The sequence below is a fragment of the Gadus morhua genome, chromosome 5, assembly GCF_902167405.1.
Source record: "Gadus morhua chromosome 5, gadMor3.0, whole genome shotgun sequence".
Classification (NCBI taxonomy): Eukaryota; Metazoa; Chordata; class Actinopteri; order Gadiformes; family Gadidae; genus Gadus; species Gadus morhua.
The window spans coordinates 9,949,668-9,969,254 of NC_044052.1; the positions used below are offsets into that span (position 1 = coordinate 9,949,668).

General features: G+C 44.1%; 2 protein-coding genes across 8 annotated transcripts; both read right to left on the reverse strand.

Annotated features, from left to right (window-relative positions):
• Positions 1–29: 29 nt before the first annotated feature.
• Positions 30–6,181, reverse strand: adss1 (adenylosuccinate synthase 1). The gene is made up of 13 exons (XM_030356630.1): positions 5,876–6,181; positions 4,705–4,807; positions 4,505–4,567; positions 4,363–4,413; positions 4,189–4,255; positions 3,954–4,061; positions 3,710–3,791; positions 2,908–3,034; positions 2,673–2,827; positions 1,963–2,087; positions 1,657–1,754; positions 832–981; positions 30–469 (listed from the first exon to the last, which is right to left on the reverse strand). Exons 1-13 carry the CDS (start codon positions 6,065–6,067, stop codon positions 417–419), a joined length of 1,374 nt encoding a protein of 457 aa, XP_030212490.1. The 5' UTR covers positions 6,068–6,181; the 3' UTR covers positions 30–416.
• Positions 6,182–6,330: 149 nt separating this feature from the next.
• Positions 6,331–19,528, reverse strand: LOC115543932 (inverted formin 2). Of its 7 annotated transcripts, none has more exons than XM_030356627.1 (23): positions 19,212–19,523; positions 15,892–16,314; positions 15,102–15,217; positions 14,634–14,793; positions 13,763–13,796; positions 13,495–13,636; positions 12,305–12,437; positions 11,477–12,112; positions 11,117–11,262; positions 10,943–11,004; positions 10,740–10,842; positions 10,561–10,646; positions 10,367–10,467; positions 10,063–10,133; positions 9,851–9,958; positions 9,690–9,760; positions 9,468–9,588; positions 9,166–9,330; positions 8,800–8,902; positions 8,587–8,683; positions 7,650–8,319; positions 7,337–7,390; positions 6,331–6,795 (listed from the first exon to the last, which is right to left on the reverse strand). In XM_030356627.1, exons 2-23 carry the CDS (start codon positions 16,286–16,288, stop codon positions 6,661–6,663), a joined length of 3,711 nt encoding a protein of 1,236 aa, XP_030212487.1. In that variant the 5' UTR covers positions 16,289–16,314; positions 19,212–19,523; the 3' UTR covers positions 6,331–6,660. The 7 variants fall into 7 exon arrangements, 5 of the variants coding, with proteins under 5 accessions (XP_030212487.1, XP_030212485.1, XP_030212486.1 ...); XM_030356625.1 differs by having other exon boundaries at positions 19,331–19,522; XM_030356626.1 differs by lacking the exon at positions 19,212–19,523 and adding an exon at positions 17,173–17,878.
• Positions 19,529–19,587: the final 59 nt, after the last annotated feature.

A 19,587-nucleotide genomic window follows, 5' to 3' on the forward strand; every position in this document is an offset into this window, starting at 1 on the left:
ATTTAAAGAGACAGGACACGAATTCAATGCAGGGGTCCAGCAGTGTTTTTTATTAGCTCACATCAGGATCACAATTTGCCACTGAACACATTTTTACTTCGAATTATAACCACCAGATCAGACTTGACAGAAAACAAACCTGGATTAAAATATTAAACATAACCTTTATTTCAAACTAATTACGATTGTGTTGTTGCTGGGGCACGACTGTGTAGCAGTAAAGTAACTAACCCAAACAAACTATATTGTCAACGTCACAAGATAATTTGGGTTCCTGTTCAGCTGATGTGTTGTTTATGTATTTATAAATAGAAATACATTGTTTATGTATTGATCTTTATTTATTTGCGCATGAGAAACTTGATATTAGGTCATATCCGTGGGGCTTGATTCGATGCCAGGGGAAGGTGTTGATTTTAGAACATCTGGATCATGCACTCTCTGGACTTTCCAACACCGACCCACTTAACTGTGAAGGGAGAGAGAACGAAATGTCAAGGCAAAGCACAACTCTCACTTTGTTTATGCCGTCGTAAAGACTAATTTCTAACAAAACAGCACCACCTACTGGAATAACGTCTCAAGGACACATTTTAAGCATCTAGAGCTGTGTGGCCTCAAACCGATTCCAACATGTTTAGAAGCTAAATATAACCTGTATGTGCCATTTTGATATGTATACAATTATTCTGTTTGTGTTATTATTTATTATTTACTTTTGTTTGACAATGCAAAGAAGGTTCAGACATTTGGTGCTTTTTGTTCCCTCTAAAGAAGTAATTCTATTCTTGGCAGCAGTTCACCGTGTCTTATATATCCTGTCAAACCTACTGGGGACTCCGATGTGGTTCTCGATGAATCGGATGTAGTTCTGGGCTTTGGGTGGGAGGTCATTCCACTTCCTCGCGGCCGCTGTGTCGGACTTCCAACCAGGGAAGGTTTCGTACTCAACCTCCACCTTCTGCAGAACCTCTAGGTTGGCTATGTAATACAAAGGATTTAATGTAAATATGACACATTATGACACCTTTACCTTGTTGTAAAATGTTGAATGTTGTACAATGTACAATTCATTGCAGGGTTTATCCAAAGCCCTAACGACTATCAATGAGTGAGATGGCCTTTGTTTTGAGATTATTTAAAAGCCATTTGGGGACCGCTGTACTGTATAATGGTAACCATGCATTACGCTCTAGTGATCATATTGTTTTGACTGTCCCTCGGCGAAAAACAGAGGAAGACGGGCCCCTCATCAAGGAGGGGCCCGTCCAGCTTTGAGCCTCAAAGCTAACTGAGACTGTTGGAGCTTGCTACTCTGTGACTGAAATTGAAGCTTCCGTTGCCCTGAGATTGCTTCTTCTCTGCCATGCAAAATGTGAAAGGTAATATTTCTCTGCTTTGTTATATGTGGTTCACTGTATGCTTTATATGAATTTTCACTATTTGGTCAGGTTTCCACCTGATATCTCCAGTGTGTAATTTTTCTACATTACCCAGAATTACTTCTTTGATGCCCCTCTCTAGTGATCCCCGAACACGAGGATGCATTGTCTGGTGTGCGAGGCTGATAGAGTACATCCAATTGGTTTGTCCTGTTATCACAATACTGCTTTATTTTAGTAGGAATAATGTGCCAAGCTTTAGTCACATTCATACCTGGAAAATGGGGAATTCTTTTGCCATTGATTTTGTATGCTACTCCAACTTTAATCTCATCCAACACATCCAGAATGTCGAGTTTTGTCAAGGCAATTCTGTAACACAAAGTCATTCAGTGTTAAACAAAGTCTGTTTGCACTGTTGTTCTTAAATATGTTCTTACTTCTGCTCACATGCCCCAACGGCTGGAGTCAATAATGCATCTAAACAGTCACAAAATGAATACGCACAAATTAATAAATATCGGAAAAAATTATATCTATGTTCATAACCACACAATCCTCCACTCCTCAGTGCACTCACGCGGAGAAACCGTTGATCATGTGAGCGTATTTGAGGATGACCAGGTCCAGCCAGCCACAGCGGCGCTTCCTTCCGGTGGTGACCCCTATCTCATGACCCCGGGTCTGAAGTAATTCCCCCACTGCCTGTAAACATCGATAAGACCACCACCACATCAACAATCACAACAACATCAACCATCACAACAACAACAACAACAACAACAACAACAACAACAACAACAACAACAACAACAACAACAACAACAACAAGACAATGGTTACACATCACAACCACACTGAATATCATTAGCAAATACTGACCAGTGGTGGTAGACACTGGATCGGCACTTTAAAAAAAACGGACATGAATTCAAGTCTTGTGTTACATAATGTAACTCCAGCCCAAGCGGTAAGTCTATCTCGAACCCCAGACTGGCCTAAATTTATCCATGTGAATGTGATCTTCAAGAGGTTCAGGGTGTTTGAACATTTTGTTCCAACAGCTGCGCTCAGCTAGTGAAAGTCTCCGGCACTTTCGTTCCCGTGTGTGACATAAAGCCGTCGTTAACACACAACGACTCAAAATAAATGTTACATAAGAAGGTACATATCTCACTGCAGTATTAAAGTGTACGCCTCGAGTGGTCCCCGTGTGCACGTGAGGATGGGGCTCACGGGCTCCAAAGGCCAGTGTTATACGAGGATCGCCGCCGGGGGGGGTCAACTTACATTGACCTGTTCGGTCGGGAATGCTCCTATGCCGACCCTGGTGGTGTAGGCTTTGGAGACCCCGAACACATCACCGATGTTCAGGGGGGGGATTCCCAGGCCGGTGCATGCCCCGCCGACGGTGCAGTTTGATGATGTCACGAAAGGATATGTACCTGATGATTGTATGCATACATTAAAAATATGGGTTTCAAATGCACTTGGAAATCGTTGTCTTTATAACCAAAAGATGTACCAAAGTCAATGTCCAGAAGAGCAGCATTGGCGCCTTCCACCAGAATCTTTTTCTGGGACCCGTGGATAGCTTCGTACATGTAGTACACACCGTCTCTCACCATTGGTCGCAATCTCTCTGCATACTCCTTCACAAGCACAAAACAAAAGTGGAAACATTTACATTGGTGTGGATGGATTCTATCCATCCGTGTGGCTCCAATAACTGTTTACAAAGTCTGTATTACGATACAAATGTTCAATGTACGACCGTTAAGAACACTTTTCTAGTGCCAATAACTTGTGTGACAGTGTGACCTACTGTCCAAAGCGTTCGGAAACATTTAGCAGAGAACAAGTGAATGAACTGCTAGTCTCCCTTTCTCTTGTAATTGTCTGCTTGAGTGTGTGTGTGTGTGTGTGTGTGTGAGTCTGGGTCTGTGTCTGTGTGCGAGTCGCTTGTACTTGTTGCTTGGCAACGTGAAGCACTTGTTTTGGGTGAGTAGCCACCTAGCTTGTAATGTAGTGAACAGCTGACTATTTGATGAAAACGGGCACTAAATACATCAGCAGCCTCCTACAGAGCCAACCAATTCAAAATTAGAGTCTGCATTTTTTCTTGTTACATAAAGATCGGCTAGATCAACACTATTTCAAATAAACAACACATTGCTTAAAAATTGTGAAATGTAGACTAAAGTTATCGTCTTATATCGCAGACTAATCAGCTCATTGTAAATCATTCACAATCGCTTTGGAGTTCATGGGAAGTGCAGTCCTTATTCTCTGAAATACCTGGAATAAAGACTTTTGCTACCTCATACCTTGAGTTTTTTCAGTTGGTCCTCAGCATCCACTGTCAAGGTTGGATACATGGACTGATACTGCTTGACAAGGTTCTTGAATCTGCAATGATCACAGTCATCAACGATTTAAATACAGAGAGTCATTTATCATCTCGAAAAAGCAAGCATGCCCTGTAGTGTGAATGCGTGTGTGTCATTGAGCATATGGACATACATATGCCTGACTCAATAGGAGAAGGGCCTCATCAGGGGCCATCCCTACCTGGCCGAGAAGTCTTTGAAGTCCCCCAGAAGGTCACACACACGCAGGCCAGTGCGGGAGGCCTTGCTGGAGTAGGTGGGTCCGATACCCTTCTTGGTCGTCCCAATGCTGTTCATGGAAAAAAAGAGCAACCTTAGTTGAATCTGGAACATATATGGATTGTACAATGCAACATAACATTCATGAAATAGTACATTTGTATGGTTTTGGGGCTTATTCTCTCATCTATCTTTACTTTATTCCTTCTTGCGCTTGTCTCTGGGTTTCTTGCAGGCCGTCCACAACTTGATGAAAGTCAAATACTGTTGGAAAACACAGTACAAACTTTTTGAGCACCTTGCCCCTTATTTGGAAATGGTGTAATATCCGCTGTTGCCACCATTTTCCTTATTGAGCCACAGATACGTACCTAGATGTGCTCTGTCAGACACGATCAGTCTCTTGTCCCAGCCCTTCAGACCTATAGTGATAGCAAGGGACACAAGGTCATGTGCACACTCATGACAAGGCCTGACAATCACACCGGGTTGGAGATGAGAATCAAGACTTACCTTTCTTCTCATTCTTATCGCCCTCTTCAAACAAACCGGGCAAATGTATGACTACGCCGTTCCCTGCGAACAGTAAAATAATTAAATTCCAACCCCTTGTAATGCACACAGACATCTGTACGTAGATATATATGCTGTGCCTGTAATCGCTGACTGAGGAGGAATGAGGGTGTAGATCATGGACAGCTGCGGTTTCTTACCGATAAGTGATATACTCTTTGAGTTAATGATTCCACTGGGGAGAAGGTGGAAATCATACTCCTTCCCCTCTACCACGACTGTATGTCCTGCATTGTTGCCCCCCTGGAAATAGAAACCAAGAAACCCTTGATCATGCATTTGGTACAAACATTCATATAAATTCATTCATTCATATGAATATGTATGGCCTGAACGCAGATCCACAGGTCTACAGAGATTTGACAGATGACGAACGTAAACAGTTCAAATGCATACTATTTAATTTTCGGTCAGTAAGGGATATCAACTCCAAACAGCTCTTGATGTGTACAAAACAACATGTACTTATTTAAACAGACTTGGCCGCTACTGGTGGCTCTTCCACAGAGTGCCCCCCTAACTAAGACCTGCCCTTCTCACATATCCAGCCACCCCGGGAATGTGACCTCTAACAGTCCAAGTGGGCGGGGCTTTCCGGCCCTGCACTGAGCCATGCTGGTGTTGGTGTCAGTGGACAGAGTACAGAGAGTACAACAGGTCAGGGGTTTGTGTAATGGTTCCATGTCTATGGCTTTAGTCCCTTGTTTCTGGGCAGAATAGAGGGTAAACCATAAACAGGGATTGGTCTACTCAATAATAATAGTATTAATAGGCCTTATCGTGCAAATGAAGGTCCTTTCATTCATCGAGTCTAGTACTAGTGGCTATACTAAATTAGATTTTTTATTTATCAAATCATAAGCCAGACATCATTTTTATTCATTCTTAGTGTTGTCAACCTATTTTATTATTTTGTCAACCAAAGCGGGTGAACCCTTACTATAAGGTACAATAAATTCAGTCTACGTACAAATTCCACCTGCTCATGTTACTAGCAGTCTCCTGCCGCTGCTAAAAATGGACAAATCTAGGCATTTGCACCTGTCAAGACATTTAGTGCATTGTCATTTTAAATTTTCATTTTCATTTCAAGAACATCACCAAGCAAGATTAACTCATGATATATTTAATCGAAGAATAGCGACTTATCAAAGTCCACCCAAAAACAAAGTTGGCTACCATTGTTTCCATTCTGCTCAGCTTGAAAGCAGCTACTGTTATGTTGCAAGCTTATGGACACAATTTAAATTGACTAAGGCTATCCTATTCCAACGCGAGTGAATAATGAAATACATATCAATGCATATTTACCTGGCATCTGCAGACCAAGTCGGCTTCTGTCGCCAACAAATCAACGACTTTTCCTTTCCCCTCATCCCCCCACTGCGCTCCAAGCACCACTGTGACTTTATTGCCCGTGTCGTTCCTTGATCGCTTTAACCCGGTGGCGACCGGCGGATTATTGCAACTTTTATTATCTTTTGGAGACCAAGAGAACGACATGGCAGTGGAGCAGTCTGTTCGTCTTGAGTAGACTAGACGGTCCCCAGGATCGGCAGGGCCATATCTATAACCGCAGCCAATGATGTCAGAGCCAGGCGCACAGACCGGGGGCGCGTGCGGAGGCGCACAGACTTGTGTGCGCGTGCGAGGGCGCACACAAGTTGGCCCCAGGCTGTGAAAGATTACAGTATAGGACCCTAGGACCCATAGGCTATCCTGTTCCACATAGCTGTAGGTCAAAGCCAACAAGAAGAGGAACAAGATAATTTTTTCAAATAAGCTTTATTATCACGTTTTACAAATCTTAATATTCCACACATATTTGACGGAGCCCATATATTTTATTATTATGAAATTGCACAAGACGCTCGTATTTCCAGAGTTAAGGATTTTTTCGTCTGAAAAAGATACAAAAAGAACAACGAAGGCTGATATGGCCTTTACATCGTGCAATGCTTTAAAAAGCATAAGCGTTTTAATAAGTTAAATGTTTATTTATTTCCATACACAAACGCTTTTGGCTTCTTGATTAAAATACATTAGTTTTAGGCTTAACAGCGCAGCCTTCCATTATATTTTATTTTATTTTTTCGTCACTCAAGGAGCATATCCATCCAACCAGGTGTAGGTCTCATTATCCAGGACACTGCAAAATATGTCGATACAAAAATATTGTACACAAGCCTAGGTTCAACACCTCCTCTTTCCTCTCCTTTTCCGGAGCTCACCTGGGGAAGCAGAGATGACAATTAGTAGGAGGAATAGGCTGTGTGGATATCACAAAGAAGTACAGATCAACCACTCAAGTTGTAATGCAAATAGTTTAGATGTCAGAATGTATTTGATTAATCACCCCCCTCAAAGACAAGATGAACGCAAGGTGTGGCATGAAGAGAGTTGTTAAGGGTTTAGTGTTTAATTTGACAAATGAAAATTGTTAGGAGTCTTCTTTATTTCCCCCCAAAGCCTTGATGAAAGATTTTACAAACAGATATACCATAAGGATTGATTGGGGATAGACTATAAATACATATATGCATGTTCTCCTGCAGACTCAAAAGACATAGAAAATTCATGATAGACACACATTGACTCTGATGTTGGATCAGTGCTTGACAACTGCAGACTTTGCGAAATGGCACGACAGAGAGAGAAATTAAATTGGACAAACACGAATACACCAGATTGAGTTGTTAATGTATTAAAGCGCTGACACCCATCGAGCGGATTAGGATGATTAGGTCCGTTAGTTTAATATTTACCACATACCTTACTGCAATACACAGCCATTTTTATGTTTTGCATGTCCGTTTCCTTTGTTCCCTTTTGTTTTAGAGAATCAAGCGGAAATGACAAAACAAAAAGGGTTGCAATGTGATGATTTCAAATAAAAACAAAATTCTGTACAAATAAAATACAACACTATTCTAAATAAGTAAATATCAACCCACACACAACCAGAAAACAAAAGTCGCACACAAAAAATAGAATGCAAAATCCAAGATAAACAAGCTAAATAAGGATTTCCCGCTATCCACATTAACACTCAACAGGGCTTTATTCAAGTTACTGTGCTGGTTACCTTCATGGCTCTTCTTTTTGTTTCGCTTAAAGAGCTTCTGCTTTTTCTTTGAGTCGGTTTGGATGGGGACTCCAGCGGGATCTGGCAGGGCCCCAGAGAACGACGACAGAGCTTCAGTCCTCGGTCCATCAGGAACATCGTATCCCTGGATACTCTCGGAGACCGGCTCCGCCTGGCTTTCCGAGGTGGAATGTTTGCAAATACTTTTTTCCTTTTGACTTTGGTCTTCCACTGTGCTTTCCTCTCGTGCCCCCGTCTCCGTCCTGGCCTCCACCTGGGCCGAGACAGTAAAGCTAGAGGGGCCGGCAGCTGGTGTGGTCTGGGGGGGGATGATGTCAGGATCGTCGGTCGTGCAGCCGTTCTGGGAGGTGCGATGCTGGGGCTCAGGCGCTGTAGTCCCGAGACGAGGGCTTGCCGCTTGGGGACAACCCAGGCTCCCCCTTCTGCGAGGGGACCGGCCGCACCAGTAGGGCTGGGTCGGTTACCAGGGAGGCTCCATTCGGAGAAGTGCTGGAAGCCAGCCCTTGGGGAGAACTCAGTCTCGATGCTGGTTTGCCTTGAGGCCGGTTTGTAGAGCTGTTCGCTCCGTCTGCGGAGGTTTTTCCCTCCCTCGTCTGGTGGGGGCTGGAAGCGAGAGTGACGGCCCTTTCTGCAGGTTGTACATTTGACCCTGAATGCAAGAGGGCCGAGTTATTTGGAGAGCACACAATGAAAAGATGCTGAAATACTTTGACCAAGCGATGGAGCAATCCCTTAGTGGGCTTGAGAAGAATGACGGCACAAGTGGGAGCGCTTACAGCTACATTGTGGTGGGAGGGGGTTGGGAGAGCAGACAGTACCAGCCCTGCGGATGGATGGAGACATCGGCCTCTTGTCCTTACCAGTTGGGCCGGACTCCCTACGCATTTCACTAGAGGGAAGGTTTTCCAAATCGCACCTGGGCGAGGTCTTCCTGAGGCTAAACCCTTTTTTGATGTCCGCCAGCAGGTGGTCAATAATGCAGCCATCATCCGGTGGGGGTAGGCCTCTCTTTACTGGCGACAGAGAGACGGAAGGGGGGAGGTTAAAACCTTTTCATGCACTCCATTGTTCCCAAACCGTTTAAGTTTGAGCAAAAACAAAGCAAAAGTGTGTTTTTGTCAGAACATACTTATTTTTCCATTCTGCCCCTTCTGCCTCTTGGATTCCTCCTCTGCCAGCTGCTTTTTGCGTTTCTCGGCCTTGGCCACCAGCTCCTTTCTGCTTTTGTTTTCCTGAGAACACAAACAGGGGAAAATAGATTCACATTTCACCATTAAGTCAAAGGAGTTGTAGTAATTGTAGTGACGCACAGAATTATCAAATACTTCTCTCCGGCTCCAACTAACACCGCAAATAGACCAGTCAAAATAAAGCCAGGATAAACAGCAGATTTTATGTAGTCATACATTGAGAGGGCACACCATGTCTGGAAGCAGATGAAACCTTTCTTTGACAATGAGTCTGTAAACGAAAGTATCATTCTAAATGCTCCAACCTTCATGGCCCTGATAAATAGGCCGCGGAATGTCTTGATGGTTCCAAACAGGTCCTCCAGAGAGAGCTGGCTGCTGTCCTCACACAAGTACAGGGCCAGCTCACACTTCCTCTTGTCTATCTCATAGAACTGTTCCTCTAGAGTTTGGCATGCCTCCAGGCTCTCCTAGTGTGAAGACATGAAAAATAGATCAAACATGCAGGCACGAGTAAAGGTGCTGGACTCCTGTAGTTAAAAAAGAATGCCCATGGGAACGGTTTGTTTGATGTCATATTAAGCCTGAGCAGCCGAGTTCTACTGACCTCTATTATTTTGGTGTACTGCTGCTTCACGTCGTCGATGGAGTCTGACACTTTCTTGGACGTTTCCTTCAGTCGCTTCACCAAGGCACTGGTTTCTGCCTGGGTCGAGTCCATGTTGACCCTGAATGGGGAAAGTGACCATAGGAATGACCTTGTGTTTTTGCATAGAAAAAATAAGCGCAAGTAAAAAATGAATAACACAATGCGTTTTTTTTTCATTACCCAGCTGCTTTCTCACAGATCTCAATATCATCTGGCAAGGCCAAAAGGTCTGGGTGGTTAAGCTCTGCTTCCTTCAAAATAAGCCATATAACATTTAGATGAGTTTGAGACTCCCAACACATCATGATTCAAGAAGAGCTGTTGATCCATGAGCCTTGTACCTCAAGAATATGATGAAGAAGTGTGATGCGGCTCTTGTTAGCTTTGGTTTCGGTTAGCTTCAGGAGAGAGCTGATCTTGAATCCCTCTGCGTTTCCTGTGTGGCTTCCCTGAAAGCGTGTTCAAAGTGGTGTTAGATTTGGAACCAGCAGTTCAAATCCAAATCCAAAAAAAAGGCGTGTTGAATAGAAGGGAGCAGGCTGTGAGTGCTTACATAGTTGAGGAAGTTCCCCACATTGAGGATGAGCCTGCAGAAACTGGGCATGCGAGTGCTTTCACGAAGAGCTGAGGAGATATTCATATTGTAAACAATTAGGCATTTTTCATTCTCTTATTAGTCAAGAACAGATAATGAATTGAGATGGCATCTTTTGAGACCAATACAAAACATTGGCCGGTCTAACTGTAGTAAGCAGCAGTATATTCAATTCTTGGAAAGTATGACAGAGTGCACCACTAGAATATATGTTTACGCTGCAGAGAGAAGGTAAGAGAGAGAGAGAGTGCTGCCCTCTTACACTGGCAGGCATCCTCCACCAGCTTGGCCTTGGGTCTGAGCATGTCCAGAACAGAGGAGGTCTCCTCACACAGCAGCATACACTCAATCCTCAACTGGTAGCTGAACACAAGCAAGGGCAATACGACTTCTCATTAAAAGCCATGGACATTTGCCTAGGTTAGGGGCTTCTGATCCATCAAAGCGATTATTTACCATGGAATGGCCATCAGTGAGGTGTAGAAACGATCCACATTTGCCAACTTGATCTTTTCTCCCTGGAAGGTCTTCAGGTTCTCGATCTAAATTCAGTGCAGAGCATGATTGTGGTTTTAGGTCTTTGATCAATTGATCATGGGATAACCATATACGATCATGTGCAGGCAGAAACTAACCTCATGCTTCTCAGGCAGCAGTTTCTTTAGCTGCTTCAACACCTCCACATCAAACTTGGTCCGGTCGCCCTTCTCAATCAGGAGTGCAAAGTCCTCATTGGAGCTGGGTGAACAGAGGGGGCAGGAACATGGAGCCCGGTTAGGTTGAACGGTAACTCATTACCAGTAGGACGCCAAAAATGAAAACGCATCGCATCGCTCACCATTTGAACTGCTTGAGGAAAATGTTCAGATTCAGGTTTTTCTTTGGATCAATGAAGGTAACCTGCGGGGGAGAAGGGAGACGAAGGGCACGTTATTGATTATTCGGCGGGGCTAATTGGGCGCGTTTGTCCTGCGTCGGGGCCCCTGCGTGTCGAGTGTTTGGCTGAGCGCACCTCTTTAGGCTCCTTCTTGACAGGAGCAGCTGTCCCCTTGTCTTTGTGCTCGGCCACCGGGAGACAGAACAGCTGCTCGATACTGCTGTAGTCCGGCTCGCGAGGAGCATCGTCCGTCTGCGCCGACGCCCACATCGACTGACCATCTGCGTGTGAGAGTAGAGGATCACCTGAGCGGGCTGCGCTCATATCCGGACCAACCACAAACAACAACACGGATACGGCCGTGTTGTTGTTCTTTTGATACTATTCCGTGTCCATGTCGTTTGTGGGTTCACGATATTGGCGTGGCTCATTTTACGATATTAGCTCATATCCATTGGTTATTTTTATAGATATCATATCAACGTTTTCCCTCACCAGTGACGGTGCGGAGCTTCTGCCAGTTGAGCTTCTTCATCCTCAGGGTGGGGAAGCGGCCCCCCTTGGATGAGGGGGCAGCGGACGCTCCCAGGTTCAGGATGCAGGTAGCCACGATCCCGCCGGGGGGTGGGGGCGGCGGGGGGGGCATGCCGGGTAGGGCCGGTGGTGGTGGTGGTGGGGGTGGACCGATGCCACCTCCTGGTAGAGGAGGGGGAGGAGGAGGTGGTGGAGGAGGTGCACCGGGGCCGGTGAAGCCTGGTAAGGGTGGAGGAGGCGGGGGTCCAGCCATCATACCTGGCAGTGGAGGAGGAGGAGGTGGAGGAGGAGGGGGGGGTGGAGGAGGATTCGTAAGTTGAGGGGGGCCCTGGTTTGCGCCAGGGGGCACAGCGCCTCCCATAAATGGGGGCAGAGGTGGTGGTGGTGGTGGTGGTGGTGGTGTTGCGAAGCAAGGGGGCAACTGGGCAGTTGTAGGTCTTTTAGGGAGACTTGCTTCGTCGCCGTCGGCCACGTGGGTCTGGACAGCCTTGTCCACCTTCCGGACAGGCGGGCTGTCCACCTCATTATGACCCACGCTGCTCCTGCCCTTAGAGAACACCAGCCGCCGCATGATCTTCTCACACGACTCCATCTGAGCTGCAGTACAACATGAGATTGACGTATGATCACAGTCAATCAATGGATTCAAATCAACCATGCAATATTTACCCACTTTTATCCAAAGTGACTGACGGTGAGTTCAGACACAGTAAGGTAGGCGCGTCCTGCTTAAGGATGCCTACAAACAGGCTGTGGCTAAGGTAACATATACATGTGCTGTGGACTCACAGTCTTGGGCCAGCAGAATGGCTCTGTTGGTGAGGCTCTCCAAGGCCTGCCAGAGATCACATCTCTCAGGCTCCAGCAGCAACAAGGTCTGGAGGATGGACAGGAGTTGGAGCGATGCTGGGGAGCTGCTTACCTGGAGAGACAATACTTGAGTAAAAGTCTGTACTTGAATATCAAAAGTAATTTTCTGATAATATATGTACTTAAGTATTGAAAGTGAAGGTTTAAGTAAATACATTTGGTTCCAAAAATAAGAAAACAAGCATTGTTTTCCCAGTTGAGATTTATTGAAATTTAAAAAAATATAAACTACAACAACAGGGTCTTTCCTCACCTGCTCTCCCCCGCTACCTCATAGTAACGACCCCGTTCTTACTTTTACTTGACATCATTTCATTTTATTTTTTTTACTTTGATAACATTCGATGATGACGCGCACAAGCACGCGCACACGCACACGCTCCGTGTGCAGGGACACAGTCGCAGAAAATGTATGTTTAGTAGCCTAAATGCGCTAAAAAAAACCCGCAAAATATCATGCATAAAACGATCTTAAAATTATGTTGAACCTCACTTGAAATATACTTACATAACTTAAAGAATATAAACCGGAGAACTATGTGTCAACGCAAGCTTAACTCCAATCTCTTTACGACTGGCACGGAGGTTGAGTGACAGGTCTGCTGGCCCTCCCTCGTCCCTAATTACAATTGGACATGTGCCCATCTCCCACCCCTCAACACTAACGTTATTGGGTCAAATCGATCAAATCCCAAAACTCTGCACTTGCCTTGAGTCAGAGCTATAGAGTCTAAACCAAATTTGACTGTGGTTGGTTGAGAGCACTTGTCAATCAACGTTACCAAACTTAATTGGCCAAACCTGCTTATGCCACTTCCCACAACATGACATTTCTAATTTCTTCAGCTTTAATTGCGTTGCGAGTTACGAAGATGCAAAGGGAAAATGTATGGAAGTACAAGTATACATTTTATCTAGGAAAAGTGGCGGAGGAAAAGTTAAAGTTGTTAGAAATGTAAATACTACGAAAAAACGACGTAAGTTCAGTAACTGAGTATTTCTACTTCGTAACTATACACCACTGGCTCTAATCTGTGAAAACATTTAAATGACAAAAACATTAGCAGAGCTCATGGGGTTAATTTTAATTTGCCTGAAGCTCAACTCACCTTGTTGAAGAGGGTGGTAAAGACCTCCATGTGACTGTTCATGTCTATGCCGCCGTACACGCGGAGCATCTCCTCCTCATCCTCCGCCATGGCCTCCTCGAACGCTTCACATTGAATGGTCAAGTCTTCGTCCTCCTCGTCCCTAGAATAACATTAATAAATCTGAATGATAATCGCACACAATCAAACACATAGTCTTACAGGCATCATGACAATCCCAAGCGTTGAGTGTTTGAGGTGGATTTAGGACAATTGATGAACGGCTCACCTCAATTTAGGTAGTAAATCTAGCAACTGTAGCCCTGCAAAACAACAATAACAGTTAACAGCGTTCAGTGAAATAAAGTTGTTTTGTTCTTAAAAATACTCACTTTGTGACAGCAGTGTTATAGACATGTTGGCATCCATTGGATGGCACAGGTGTGCAATTACAAAATAGGCGTGGCTTTACAATCACTCAAGTGGGAGAGGGTGTTTTAATGACTCAAATGACATCAGCATCTTGATTATGGTCAGATTAATTCACTTAGGATATAAAAGTATTCAGACAAAATACTAGTACATAAGTATTGTTTTATATTATGTGGACCAATACTAAGTTGTTGTTTGTTCTCAGTCTCAGTTGTTCTCAGTCAACATAATTATTAACAGGGCAACTGGTTACTTAGTATTTGCAACTTGGCAAATATCATGTGGGTTGAGTTAAGCTATTCACATCAAAGTCACTTCATATAGATTTAGAGTATAGCTACCTTTCTGTCAAATGATAAATACTTAGAGGTGCTGCAGGAAAGATTTGAGAATTGTAACAACAAATAGTAGCTCTTAAATCGTACCTATAAAACCTTTAAATGTTGTTAATTATTTAAGCACTGTGGGATTTAACGAGGCGGAAGCCCTCATGTGTAATGAACTTGAGAATGAGGTTGTCAGTCTATTCTGGGATAGACCCATTGGTGGAGATCTGTGTGGTGCACCTCTTGCTGATGGCCCATTTTCCTCCCCCTGTATTTCCATTTCCTTTCCCCCCCCGAGGACTCAACTGCACTCAACAGTCCAACGCAACAGCGTGAATCTGCTTCTGATCCGAGCCCCTTGATTCCTGCGATAAATGGCAGAAACCCGGACGCTAAACATACCGATAAACTCCTTCCTCATCTTATCTCGCTGTCTGAGGTCCTCCGCCCCGAAGATGGTGGCGTTGATGACGCTGAGCAAGGTCACCATGTAGGGCACGTTGTCTGTGGCCAGCAGTTCGTTCATGATGACACTGAGCCGATACTGCTGGGTCTTCACACCCTGAAGGGGAAGGGGGAAGTGCTTTAGGCAATTGGCTCATACCGGGCATCTGGGAAGGGGGGTGATTTAGCTACGATGACATCACTACCATATGGTTATCACCATCAGATGGCATAATTCAGCCACATGCTTTTGTGTCATTTGAGGTAAAATCTGCAACATGATGAAACATGGAAATACTTATATAATAATAATAATACAAATCATTCAATATACAACACTAAACGACAGTACAATATGATTACATCATAAAAAAAAATCATGCTACATGCTATGCCGCTAGTGTTGTCCCATAGAACAGCACTTACCTTGTAGTGGTCGAGGGCGTCCAACGCCAGGCGGTATCCATCTGAGGAGAACATACTGAGGGCGGCAAGTAGCTCAAACACCTGCTTCTTCACCATGATGTTGGACGTGTCCAGCGCTGCAGAAACAACCACGTAAACATCCCCGTAAGCAAGGGTTTTTCTATTTTTTAAGACTTGTGAAGACATCACATCTTGGACTTGGTCCCCCTGAGCTGTTGACATGAAGTGGCGGGTGAAATCCAATATCTGACTGATAGTGATCTTGAAATTTGCAACTCAAAAACGCATTTGAATATATAGTTATCCCTCAAGAGTTATAAAGGTTGTTAAATATAATCATAATTTATGTTGAGTGTATATATATATACTCAACTTATTATTCAAATGTTCAAGTATATATATATATATATATATATATACTTGAAAATGGGAATAATAAGTTATAATATTTAAACAACTGCCCAATTTTATTTAGACATTTTTTGTTATATTGTAACTACAGAGTAAATAACATGTTTACCTTTCTCTTATCGAAAACATTGGTGCCAATTGTCCGACCATTTCTTTTACTCAATGATGAATTTAAATTGGTTATATGTACAGTAGTATGTATGTGTTATGGAGCTAAAATGAAAACAATGTTTCAAGGAGTTAAAATGAAAACAATATTTTATGGAGTTTAAATGAAAACAATGTTTTAAGGAGTTTAAATGAAAACAATGTTTTAAGGAGTTTAAATGAAAACAACTCTGGTTGTCAGTCAGCGCAGATGGATGCTAATCGGCCCCACCTTGGGACAGCTTGCGTATGTAGCCCTCGTTCTCCACGATGAAGTGGATCCCCGCCGAGGAGTTCATCACCGCCCGCACGCAGCTGACGCAGGTGAGCTGCAGGAGGGCGTCGGCGATGCGCGAGCAGCCCCGCCCCGACAGCCGGTCCAGGGCCTCCAGCAGCAGGTCGAGGCCGCTGAGCTCCAGGAACTGCACCATCCACGCCTGGTCGCTGCCCTCCAGCCGGCGCCTCAGCCCAGAGTAGTTGACCACGGTGGGCACCTGCAGCAGCCGGATGCACAGCTCCGGGTCGGCGCTCTCCAGGTTGGCCTCGGGCGGGGGGTCTGAGTCCTGGGAGGAGCCCAGGCGGCCCCTGACCGCCAGCCACTTCTTCTGCACCTCTGACGACTCTGTCATGGCGGCTGGGAGCTAACGCTGGCCAACTGAAACAAAGTAAGTCGTTAGATTGTAAATCAGGAATTTTGTTTTCTGTACAAGTACACACACAAACACACACACACACACACACACACACACACACACACACACACACACACACACACACACACACACACACACACACACACACACACACACACAAACACACTTTAACACACACGTGTGTTTGGCTTGTATTTGGCCTTGATAGATTAGGGATTCTTCTTAATTTCCAGCGGCTCTGCCGGAAAAGCATGCTTTTCCAGTTGATAGATGATATTTTTGTTCTGAACCACCAGGAACACAATCGCGACCAGAGGAAGCAGACAACAAAATAACCAACCTCTATCAGAGGAAAACAGAATAGGGAACGATTGCGCTGCACTTTGTGCATTTATGTCAGCAGTCCCGTCAGTGGCAATCATCCAACGTAATCCCTTCCTCAAAGGAAGTAACCCCTCTGTCCGTTCACCACACCCGACACACAGCAAACAATATCCAATGGTCCCGGTGATGGTACTGAGAATAAACATCTTTAACTACTATTTTCACTGTTGATTAATCATATAGGTCATAATGGCTCACCCCCATCTTTAGTTACCAGACACAGACTCTAAACTTAGTGATGCCCTGCATTTATTTGTTAAAGACAAGGTATTTATTTTCACATCCGGAACAGAGACAAGCAACTACATATTTGCATTCATGAAACCATAAAATGTATTTTCTATTCATATATTCCATCTATAGTTTCAGCAACACAGGGAACAAACTAAAACGTAGGTTTTATGGTCATTTTAAAGTCCCCATTCCACGCTGATGACAGGAGCTTGCTAAATAAACAGGAAAGTCACTGAACATACCTAGCATTGTTGCATAACAGTACACTCCGGACGCCATGTATCGCTGTATCCACCCACACAGCTTGGCTCAACCCTCTACTGCACAAAGTAAACTTAAAAAAAATTAAATAATAGAAGATGATCAAATAATCGAAAAAAAAACTTCTGCCAGACACTGGACCAAACTCTTCCTCAGACACGGACTGTGTAACCGCGACCAATGTGACTCATCCTACTGGCTTCTTGTGTTTGTCTTATGGGCTGTATGCTTGGCAGGGCTCAGCAGTTGTTGGATGAGCATCCTAAACAAACCACAGAGGGTCCGTCCCTGGAAACACAGCGGCCTGGACTTTCTCACTCCATCCCTGGTGGCCTCAGCCCAGTTATACACGGAGCTAGCTGTCAATTATTGTTTTATAAAAGCTTCTGTGCTGGCTTTATATCCAGAGCTGCATCTTGTAGCATAAACCACAGGTGCAATAAGAATAACTCAGGGGGAAAACATGGCTTCTAGATAACACACATTAAAAAGAAGAGACACTTGTGGACTGTCAAACTTATTAGATTCTCATTTGTTCGTGTTGTCTCTTTTCCTGACTCGGTCAGGGCAAGCTTTTGTCAGATTCAGCTGCAGGCGACAGTGCTTTGCTCGTCTCCTGCTGGCACCATGAGAGTGTTACCGTGGCAGCAAACAAGCGCACAATGGCCTTTTTACAATAGCTTTCTAAAGACAGTGCTTCAAAGAACTCAATCCCCACCAAAGGGGGATGGAATACGCCCTGTGTCTGTTAGTGCCTCCAGTTCAGAGCCTTATAGAGGCCTTCCCCAAGAAACACCATTTGACTCAGAAATATTTTATAACTTTAATGTTCAAAAATGCTGAAGCCATTCTTAGGTTCACTCGAGGACATGAGTGAATCATCTGTTCCCTGATTCCCAAACACTGAAATTGCTGCAGCACTGGTAAACCATGTGATTGCATAATAATGGCAATGTATTGGTCTTCTTTTTCTTTGGAAAGCAGAAGTTTCTAGTTGAAACAATTCATATTGCTACAGGAAGGAAAGGTCTTTCCTTGGAAAGGAAATACCACCTTAGGTGCACAGCTGAAGAAGAGAACCATGCGTTGCTTTTATTAAACGTAACTTATTATTTCAACTGCTGCAGTTTGTTCATCAAATGCTTTGTAAAACAGGTAAAACATATCGATATAGTATGATATTAATTTTTTTTTCCCCTAATTAATCACTTGCTTGAGATGACTGGCTTGGTCTAAAGATAGCGTGGACATTCACCCACTCAGTCCATTTTGAGAGCTGCTAACCTATTTAGCTGTGTACTTTGGCAGCAATGCTTTCTGTGTGGAATAATAAAGCTTGTGTACATAGAAAGAAAAACAACTGGGATCAGTAGCAACCAAATAACCTGTACATAATCAAACAGAAAGAAAAAAATAGAAAACAATCAGATCAAAGATCATTGGAAAAACAAACTCCAACTCCAAAAGTTAATTAAATAATGACTGCACAAATGTTTTCCTTTCTCTGGAATGCAAAATTCCCATTTTCCACAGGGTACTGGACAAAGGCAGGAACGAAAATATGCTAAACTTTTGGTTAGCGTTCTGAAAAGCGGATTTACTTATTACAACCAGATTGATGCAGCGCTCTACTTGATGATTAGAATACACCTATTGTCGAAGCCTACAAGTAAATGGAGCCAACATCTAGCCTACTCATTTTTTTGTCTCATGTTGTCGTCTATCCTTTGATGAGTTCCAACACATTCAGAAAGCCTCCTACCACCGACATTAAATGCTGTTAGAGCGACTGCTGTCTATTTCGTTCAGTCGAGACATATCTGTATCAAATCTATGTGTCCAATTGTAAAGTGATGAAAACCGCATGAATCCTTCGCATGAATCACATTCAATGAATAATTGACATTTTCTTGTAATAGGGAGAGATGGTTATCCAACGGTTCTAGATGGTCAGTTGCACGGATATATTCAAGCAGGCTACAAAAAGACACAAAAACAGCGAACAGGCTCAGTCTCTTACTTGCGTTCCTATTTCCGCACGTAGGCGAAAATAACGGGACTGCTCCGTATAAATAGATCACATACGACGAGGAAGAAGAACGCTGATCAACTGAAAAAACGACCATCACATCTGCTCACCTGACCCGTTAGTCCATGGAAAAAAGGAGGACAGTCGCGGTGCTGTTTTAGGTTCACATTGATGGATTTTCACTGTTCACTGTCCATCTCCTGCTGCCACATCCACATCCTGCAGGAAAAACAAACCCAGTGGTATGCGGTGCGCCCCTGCTCAAACGCGCTCCTGCGATGCATGCACATGTGCGACGCGGAGAAGAAAAAAAACAGCGAGCACCACTGGAACGCCCACCACACGCCTCGCATCTCAGCTGCTGGAC